This window comes from Coregonus lavaretus (genome assembly GCF_964263955.1).
Source record: "Coregonus lavaretus genome assembly, chromosome: 35".
Lineage (NCBI taxonomy): Eukaryota > Metazoa > Chordata > Actinopteri > Salmoniformes > Salmonidae > Coregonus > Coregonus lavaretus.
In genome coordinates, this window is record NC_140022.1 from 1227669 (window position 1) to 1237668 (window position 10000).

Here is a 10000-nt window from a genome sequence, read left to right on the forward strand (position 1 = left end):
CTCCTGCATGGAGGTCTCCTAGAGGACAGTGGCACACCTCACACTGTGGAGGAGAGGGAGAGAGAGAGGAAAGGGAGGGAGGGGAGGAAGGGGAGGGAGTGGGAGGGAGGGGAAGAGGAGGAAGGGGAGGGAGTGGGAAGAGGGAGGGAGGGAGAGCGGGAGAGGAAGATGGTTACATACAGTATGGGTTCAGAGACAGTCAGTTATTCATGTGATTCTAATAATCTGACTGCCTGCCTACTGATTGACTGACTGCCTGACTGACTGCACACAACATGATACACATCTAGAGGGCATATCCAGTTATCACTACAGCACAACTATGTGGAATATGTGTGACTTCCTGTAGATGTGGGTTAAATAGATAGACATGTAGACATACTGTAGATGTGTTTAATGGATAGACATGTAGATGTACTGTAGATGTGGGTTAAATAGATAGACATGTAGATGTACTGTAGATGTGTTTAATGGATAGACATGTAGATGTACTGTAGATGTGTTTAATGGATAGACATGTAGATGTACTGTAGATGTGTTTAATAGATAGACATGTAGATGTGTGACGTACTGTAGGTGTGTGAAAATGGCACCCTATTCCCTATATAGTGCACTACCTTTGAATAGAGCCCATAGGGCCCAGTGGGCCTGGTCAAAGGTAGTGCACTTTAAAGGGACTAGGGTGCCATTTGGGACACACATGGATGTATGTTGAATAGATGGGTGTGTTGGTTTACCTTGAAGCAGGATGAGTGGCTGTAGATCTGAAGGTCCTCCAGGATCATCTTGGCTCCAGCCACTATGGGTTTACAGCAGTACGAACACAGGTCCTCAGTCACACGCCTGTACAGCAGAGGGCAGTAGTGAGTTGGGTATAGCGAGAACACACAGGGACAGCTTTACTGAGTGCATAGAGGGTATGGAGAGTAGAGTCTGGGTTGGAGTCAGGACTGACCTGTTAGGTATGGAGAGTAGAGTCTGGGTTGGAGTCAGAGAGGGTATGGAGAGTAGAGTCTGGGTTGGAGTCAGGACTGATCTGTTAGGTATGGAGAGTAGAGTCTGGGTTGGAGTCAGAGAGGGTATGGAGAGTAGAGTTTGGGTTGGAGTCAGGACTGACCTGTTAGGTATGGAGAGTAGAGTCTGGGTTGGAGTCAGAGAGGGTATGGAGAGTAGAGTCTGAGTTGGAGTCAGGACTGATCTGTTAGGTATGGAGAGTAGAGTCTGGGATGGAGTCAGAGAGGGTATGGAGAGTAGAGTCTGGGTTGGAGTCAGAGAGGGTATGGAGAGTAGAGTTTGGGTTGGAGTCAGGACTGATCTGTTAGGTATGGAGAGTAGAGTCTGGGTTGGAGTCAGGACTGACCTGTTAGGTATGGAGAGTAGAGTCTGGGATGGAGTCAAGACTGACCTGTTAGGTATGGAGAGTAGAGTCTGGGTTGGAGTCAGAGAGGGTATGGAGAGTAGAGTTTGGGTTGGAGTCAGGACTGACCTGTTAGGTATGGAGAGTAGAGTCTGGGTTGGAGTCAGGACTGACCTGTTAGGTATGGAGAGTAGAGTCTGGGTTGGAGTCAGAGAGGGTATGGAGAGTAGAGTCTGGGTTGGAGTCAGGACTGACCTGTTAGGTATGGAGAGTAGAGTTTGGGTTGGAGTCAGGACTGACCTGTTAGGTATGGAGAGTAGAGTCTGGGTTGGAGTCAGGACTGACCTGTTAGGTATGGAGAGTAGAGTCTGGGTTGGAGTCAGGACTGACCTGTTAGGTATGGAGAGTAGAGTCTGGGTTGGAGTCAGAGAGGGTATGGAGAGTAGAGTCTGGGTTGGAGTCAGGACTGACCTGTTAGGTATGGAGAGTAGAGTCTGGGTTGGAGTCAGAGAGGGTATGGAGAGTAGAGTCTGGGTTGGAGTCAGGACTGACCTGTTAGGTATGGAGAGTAGAGTCTGGGTTGGAGTCAGGACTGACCTGTTAGGTATGGAGAGTAGAGTTTGGGTTGGAGTCAGGACTGACCTGTTAGGTATGGAGAGTAGAGTCTGGGTTGGAGTCAGGACTGACCTGTTAGGTATGGAGAGTAGAGTTTGGGTTGGAGTCAGGACTGACCTGTTAGGTATGGAGAGTAGAGTCTGGGTTGGAGTCAGGACTGACCTGTTAGGCATGGAGAGTAGAGTTTGGGTTGGAGTCAGGACTGACCTGTTAGGTATGGAGAGTAGAGTCTGGGTTGGAGTCAGAGAGGGTATGGAGAGTAGAGTCTGGGTTGGAGTCAGGACTGACCTGTTAGGTATGGAGAGTAGAGTCTGGGTTGGAGTCAGAGAGGGTATGGAGAGTAGAGTTTGGGTTGGAGTCAGGACTGACCTGTTAGGTATGGAGAGTAGAGTCTGGGTTGGAGTCAGAGAGGGTATGGAGAGTAGAGTCTGGGTTGGAGTCAGAGAGGGTATGGAGAGTAGAGTCTGGGTTGGAGTCAGAGAGGGTATGGAGAGTAGAGTTTGGGTTGGAGTCAGAGAGGGTATGGAGAGTAGAGTCTGGGTTGGAGTCAGAGAGGGTATGGAGAGTAGAGTCTGGGTTGGAGTCAGAGAGGGAGGGTCAGGGAGACTGGTCTCTAAACTGAGAGATCAGAGAGAGAGAAACACTTTTACACCACATAAGTTTATACATTTGACAGTTCAGGGATTCTTGAAAGACGGGACAATCTCTACCTTTTTTTTAAACAAATATTTTTTGACTATTAACAACATTTGAAATATATATTTTGATAGGCCAAAGTATCAGCCATCACACCATGTAAAGGAACAACCTAATTATTAAATGTTTTCATCAAATGCAACTAACTGTATTTATGTCAACTCCGTCAGACACCTTAAAAGGCAGTTCATTTATTGACCAACAAGTTGTTTAAAGGCCTTGATTGTTTCATTCTAACATTAATAAAAAATAAACATCTCCTAACTTCTTTTTGTTTTGTTTTATAGCACTATTAAATGCTCCAGGGGTCATTTCGTTAGCATTTTGACATGTTTTTCTAGATTCAGAACATTAAAACAACATTTATAAAGCAAACATTATCCCTTAGGTCTAGCTGAGCAAATATGTGACAGTTTAAGCATGCTGTATGTTGCAGAACAGTGATTAGAATATTATTTCCGAATATTGACCAAAAAAATCGATCTTAAGGGGTTAGCCATCAGTGATGGAGTTGACAAGCCACTGACGGAGTTGACAACAAATACTTAAAACAGACATATTTTGCCTCTAAAAATAAAAGTTTGATACAAACGTTTGTAAAATATAGAAAATGATTCATTTGAAAATACCCAATAAAAACAAAACAATTCTATCAGCTATTACAGCACTCTGACAGAGTTGACGTTAGACAAAAATCTGACGGAGTTGAGGTTTAACGGAGTTGACAAAAATTGCTTTTTTCTTCTTCTTTTAAGTGGTATACAAAATAGACATTTAGTTTTTCCTCAGTTGCTTTATGACTCTAAAATCCAATGAAAAGAAACATATTTGAACCAAAATTCATATCCTATCTTAATCTATCAGGAAGATGAAGTTGACAGTTTATGGTTGTGACCATGGTGATTTGAATATTGTTTGTTTAAATCTATCAAAAGCAGAGAACTTCCCAGACCATGAGTGGTCTTGTTGCACTACATGTAATGAGGACATGAATAAGGGGTCCTTATGGTATAGCTGACCCTGATAATTCCTGATAAATGTAGGATTTTAGACAAATCTGACGGAGTTGACCAAATCTCCGGACAAATTTTTTTCGGAATCACAGTTTTGAGATAACTATTATTTAAAGTCAGCGAGGGCTATTGCAAGAAAATACATAATATCATTTTTCAGTTAATATTAATTATTGCCAGTTATATTGAAAATATTTAGAAGATTCCCAAAACAAATCTTTCCCCTTATAACAGCCTGGTCTCATAGACTATACATAACATAGTAAAAGTAAATCCAGGACTCAACTTAGTATGATATGTTACATTGAGGATGCACACTGCCATTCATCAATGTTCATTATGTCAGAAGTACCTCATCTCATTGATTGAAGCTTGGGGCATTGTTGCCTCTGTCATTGGAGGTGGTGGTGGTGGAGTTGTTGTGACTGCTGGTGGCTCTTCATCAGTGATGTGGGTTATGTCATGGGTGAGCACTTCTGGAGGGCTTAGTGGGGAGTAGAATCGTTTTTGGGGTGAGGAAAAGACCCTTGCAGTAAAGAGGGACATGGATGGGCTCTTCAGCGATGAGCTTCTACATGACCACACGGAAATGAAACAAGATTGTTGGTCAATTATACACAAGGTACTGTAATACAACATAATTTAACTTCAAACTAAAGTCACTTGCTCTATGTGTCTGACTTACTTGGGGGATTCTGGGGACTTTGGGGAGGTGATGCCAGGACTCTTGGCTGTCTTGGAGTCTTTCATACTCTTTGAGGTGGTGCTGTGAGGAGAGGGAAGACAGACACGGTTGAATTACAAGGGATAAGTGCATTAATGGGAGGGTCTGCCGTAGTTTTTTGTGAGTGTGGTACAATTTTAGTCCCCTGAGTATTCGTTAGAATTTTGACCTCTTTACCTTAAAACGGAGGACACAGTCTTGGGCTTTGGAGGAAGTGGAGGGCTGAGGTGAAAACGAAACAAACGAAAAACCAGTGATGTGAAGTACTTAAGTACAAATACTTTAAAGTAGTACTTAAGTAGTTTTTTGGGGTATCTGTACTTTACATTACTATTTATATTTTTGCCAACTTTTACTTTTACTTCACTACATTCCTAAAGAAAATATGTACTTTTTACTCCATACATTTTCCCTGACACCCAAAAGTTCTCGTTACATTTTGACAGGAAAATGGTCCAATTCACACACTTATCAAGAGAACATCCCTGGTCATCCTACTGCCTCTGATCTGGTGGATTCACTAAACACACATGCTTTGTTTGTAAATTATGTCTGAGTGTTGGAGTGTGCCCCTAGCTATCCATCAATTCAAAGAATACAATAAAATTGTGCCGTCTGGTTTGCTTAAAATAAGGAATTTTAAATGGTTTATACTTTTACTTTTACTTTTGATACTTAAGTACATTTTAGCAATTCCATTTACTTCTCATACTTAAGTATATTTAAAACCAAATACTTTTAGACTTTTACTCAAGTGGTATTTTACTGGGTGACTTTCACTTTTACTTCAGTCATTTTCTATTAAGGTATCTTTACTTTTACTCAAGTATGACAATTGAGTACTTTTTCCACCACTGCGAAAAACACAAATACATTAGTGAGGTACAGAGACACAACTGTGTGAGAATGACTAAACATTATGAAGATACAGGTAGAGAGTGACTACCAGATAGTATATATATAGTTAGAGAAAACACTGTGACTACCAGATAGTCGACACAGTGCATTCGGAAAGTATTCAGACCCCTTGACTTTTTCCACATTTTGTTACATTACAGCCTTATTTTAAAATGGATTATATTGTTTTTTTCCCTCATCAATCTACACACAATACCCCATAATGACAAAGCAAAACACAGGTTTTTAGAACATTTTGCTGATTTATAAAAAAAAATCTAAAACTGAAAAATCTAATTTACATAAGTATTCAGACTCTTTACTCAGTACTTTGTTGAAGCACCTTTGGCAGCGATTACAGCCTCGAGTCTTCTTGGGTATGACGCTACAAGCTTGGCACACCTGTATTTGGGGAGTTTCTCCCATTCTTCTCTGCAGATCCTCTCAAGCTCTGTCAGGTTGGATGGGGAGCGTTGCTGCACAGCTATTTTCAGGTCTCTCCAGAGATGTTCGATCAGGTTCAAGTCCGGGCTCTGGCTGGGACACTCAAGGACATTCAGAGACTTGTCCCGAAGCCACTTTTGCGTGGTCTTGGTTGTGTACATAGGGTCGTTGTCCTGTTGGAAGGTGAACCTTCACCCCAGTCTGAGGTCCTGAGCAGGTTTTCATCAAGGATCTCTCTGTACTTTGCTCCATTCATCTTTCCCTCGATCCTGACTAGTCTCTCAGTCCCTGCCGCTGAAAAACATCCTCACAGCATGATGCTGCCACCACTATGCTTCACCGTAAGGTGCCAGCTTTCCTCCAGATGCGACGCTTGGCATTTAGGCCAAAGAGTTCAATCTTGGTTTCATCAGACCAGAGAATCTTGTTTCTCATGGTCTGGGGGTCCTTTAGGTGCATTTTGGCAGTTGTGTGCCTTTCCAAATCATGTCTAATCAATTGAATTTACCACGTTGGACTCCAATCAAGTCGTAGAAACATCTCAAGGATGATCAATGGAAACAGGATGCACCTAAGCTCAATTTAGAGTCTCATAGCAAAGGGTCTGAATACTTCTGTAAATACAGAATGTATCTTTTTTATTTGTAATACATTTGCAAAGATTTCTAAAAACCTGCTTTCACTTTGTTGTTATGGGGTATTGTGTGTAGATTGATGAGAAAAACAATTTATTTAATCAATTTTAGAATAAGGCTGTAACGTAACAAAATGTGAAAAAATTCAAGGGGTCTGAATACTTTCTGAATGTACTGTATATCGTTAAAGAAGACACTGTGACTACCAGATAGTACAGTGAGGGAAAAAAGTATTTGATCCCCTGCTGATTTTGTACGTTTGCCCACTGACAAAGACATGATCAGTCTATAATTTTAATGGTAGGTTTATTTGAACAGTGAGAGACAGAATAATAACAAAATAATCCAGAAAAACGCATGTCAAAATGTTATAAATTGATTTGCATTTTAATGAGGGAAATCAGTATTTGACCCCTCTGCAAAACATGACTTAGTACTTGGTGGCAAAATCCTTGTTGGCAATCACAGAGGTCAGATGTTTCTTGTAGTCGGCCACCAGGTTTGCAGACATCTCAGGAGGGATTTTGTTCCACTCCTTTTTGCAGATCTTCTCCAAGTCATTAAGGTTTCGATGCTGACGTTTGGCAACTCAAACCATCAGTTCCCTCCACATATTTTCTATGGGATTAAGGTCTGGAGACTGGCTAGGCCACTCCAGGACTTTAATGTGCTTCTTCTTGAGCCACTCCTTTGTTGCCTTGGCCTTGTGTTTTGGGTCATTGTCATGCTGGAATACCAATCCACGACCCATTTTCAATGCCCTGGCTGAGGGAAGGAGGTTCTCACCCAAGATTTGACGGTACATGGCCCCGTCCATCGTCCCTTTGATGCGGTGAAGATGTCCTGTCCCCTTAGCAGAAAAACACCCCAAAGCATAATGTTTCCACCTCCATATTTGACGGTGGGGATTGTGTTCTTGGGGTCTTAGGCAGCATTCCTCCTCCTCCAAACACCGCGAGTTGAGTTGATGCCAAAGAGCTCGATTTTGGGCTCATCTGACCACAACACTTTCACCCAGTTCTCCTCTGAATCATTCAGATGTTCATTGGCAAACTTCAGACGGCCCTGTATATGTGCTTTCTTGAGCAGGGGGACCTTGCGGGCGCTGCAGGATTTCAGTTCTTCACGGCGTAGTGTGTTGCCAATTGTTTTCTTGGTGACTATGGTCCCAGCCTCCTTGAGATCATTGACAAGATCCTCCAGTGTAGTTCTGGGCTGATTCCTCACCGTTCTCATGATCATTGCAACTCCACGAGGTGAGATCTTGCATGGAGCCCCAGGCCGAGGGAGATTGACAGTTCTTTCGTGTTTCTTCCATTTGCGAATAATCACACCAACTGTTGTCACCTTCTCACCAAGCTGCTTGGCGATGGTTTTGTAGCCCATTCCAGCCTTGTGTAGGTCTACAATCTTGTCCCTGACATCCTTGGAGAGCTCTTTGGTCTTGGTCATGGTGGAGAGTTTGGAATCTGATTGATTGATTGCTTCTGTGGACAGGTGTCTTTTATACAGGTAACAAGCTGAGATTAGGAGCACACTTTAAGAGTGTGCTCCTAATCTCAGCGCGTTGCCTGTATAAAAGACACCTGGGAGCCAGAAATCTTTCTGATTGAGAGGGGGTCAAATACTTATTTCCCTCATTAAAATGCAAATCAATTTATAACATTTTAGACATGCGTTTTTCTGGATTTCTTTGTTGTTATTCTGTCTCTCACTGTTCAAATAAACCTACCATTAAAATTATAGACTGATCATTTCTTTGTCAGTGGGCAAACGTACAAAATCAGCAGGGGATCAAATACTTTTTTCCCTCACTGTATATCTATCTATGTAGAGAAAACACTGTGACTACCAGATAGTATATAGTAGAGAAAACACTGTGACTACCAGATAGTATATACATACAGTATAATATCCTGAAAACACCACAGACACATGACATGCAGTATAACATGAAGCCATACCATAACTTGAAGAAACTAAGCAGCATATTGTCTTGCTCAGCTCAGCGTTCCAGTGCTGCTAAGATAAGACACAATGCAAATGTACCTCTTGGTCTGATCGTTGAATGAGATGCTAGGGCTGCTGGCAGTGGAAGGGTTGGTCAGGCTAGGGCTGCTGGCAGTGGAAGGGTTGGTCAGGCTAGGGCTGCTGGCAGTGGAAGTGTTGGTCAGGCTAGGCCTGCTGGCAGTGGAAGGGTTGGGCAGGCTAGGGCTGCTGGCAGTGGAAGGGCTGAGCAGGCTAGGGCTGCTGGCAGTGGAAGGGCTGGGCAGGCTAGGGCTGCTGGCAGTGGAAGGGTTGGTCAGGCTAGGGCTGCTGGCAGTGGAAGGGTTGGTCAGGCTAGGGCTGCTGGCAGTGGAAGGGCTGGGCAGGCTAGGCCTGCTGGCAGTGGAAGGGTTGGGCAGGGTAGGGCTGCTGGCAGTGGAAGGGTTGGTCAGGCTAGGGCTGCTGGCAGTGGAAGGGTTGGTCAGGCTAGGGCTGCTGGCAGTGGAAGGGCTGGGCAGGCTAGGCCTGCTGGCAGTGGAAGGGCTGGGCAGGCTAGGCCTGCTGGCAGTGGAAGGGTTGGTCAGGCTAGGGCTGCTGGCAGTGGAAGGGTTGGTCAGGCTAGGCCTGCTGGCAGTGGAAGGGTTGGTCAGGCTAGGGCTGCTGGCAGTGGAAGGGTTGGTCAGGCTAGGGCTGCTGGCAGTGGAAGGGCTGGTCAGGCTAGGGCTGCTGGCAGTGGAAGGGTTGGGCAGGCTAGGGCTGCTGGCAGTGGAAGGGTTGGTCAGGCTAGGGCTGCTGGCAGTGGAAGGGCTGGTCAGGCTAGGGCTGCTGGCAGTGGAAGGGTTGGGCAGGCCCACCTCTGACGGCTGGCTGTGGTTAACACTAAACAGACAGAGGGAGACTGATGTTAGAGAGAGAGAATCCTACCAAATGTGATATTGTCAAATCATTTGGATGTTTGAGATTGGTCAACTTTTTACCATTCGACAGTGTCAGTAGATTTGAGACAGCTCAGAACCTCTCTGCCAAAGTTTGGGTCGCGACTTAAAAGTTTGGGTCGCGACAGGTGTCACGAGAATTTTGTTATCTCAATGGTTGAAGCCAACTACTTCTTAAGTCTTAGAATAATTCCCAAACGGTTGTAAATCTCTTAGTTTAAATAAATTAAACAAAGACTCATTCCTGAAATGGTCAGCATATTTATTCATGAGAGCGCTCTGCAACAAAATGGTCGTACAATATTTGTATACGCTGTAGGCGGCTGTATATTTCCACTGTACCTGGGTTTAGCTCATGTTTTCCTCTGCTCTCCTGACCATCAGGTCACACACACACACACACACACACACACACACACACACACATACACAAACACACACACATGTTCTTATCATATTCTACTCCTTTCTCGGGCAGGCTGCATTCCTTAGATATCGCCGTCCTCACAATATTCTGAAACCTTTTCATGCTCTCCTTTCCCTGTGTGTTTTTTTAACCAGTCTCCTGTTATTGGTTTCAATCGTACTCTGTTGCTGGGATATAAACACATTTGATTAATTCTCTAAGCTCTAGTCTACTAATTAGTCAGACATTATTAATTTAACTGAGGGTGTAACATTTTAGTCATATCTTACTC

The 10000-nt window shown here is 43.8% G+C and overlaps 1 protein-coding gene across 1 annotated transcript in view; it reads right to left on the minus strand.

The window, feature by feature from the left end:
* Window positions 1-10000, minus strand: part of LOC311109497 (uncharacterized protein) — a gene marked incomplete at its 5' end in the record, with an annotated part of 10780 nt that overhangs the window by 519 nt on the left and 261 nt on the right. Inside the window, 6 exons of the mRNA XM_084152416.1 lie at window positions 1-43; window positions 738-843; window positions 4034-4252; window positions 4367-4447; window positions 4583-4627; window positions 8431-9246. The exon at window positions 1-43 is cut by the window's left edge and continues 60 nt beyond it. Of these exons, the coding sequence (XP_084008542.1) occupies window positions 1-43; window positions 738-843; window positions 4034-4252; window positions 4367-4447; window positions 4583-4627; window positions 8431-9246 (1310 nt within the window). The remainder of the gene's footprint in view (window positions 44-737; window positions 844-4033; window positions 4253-4366; window positions 4448-4582; window positions 4628-8430; window positions 9247-10000) is intronic.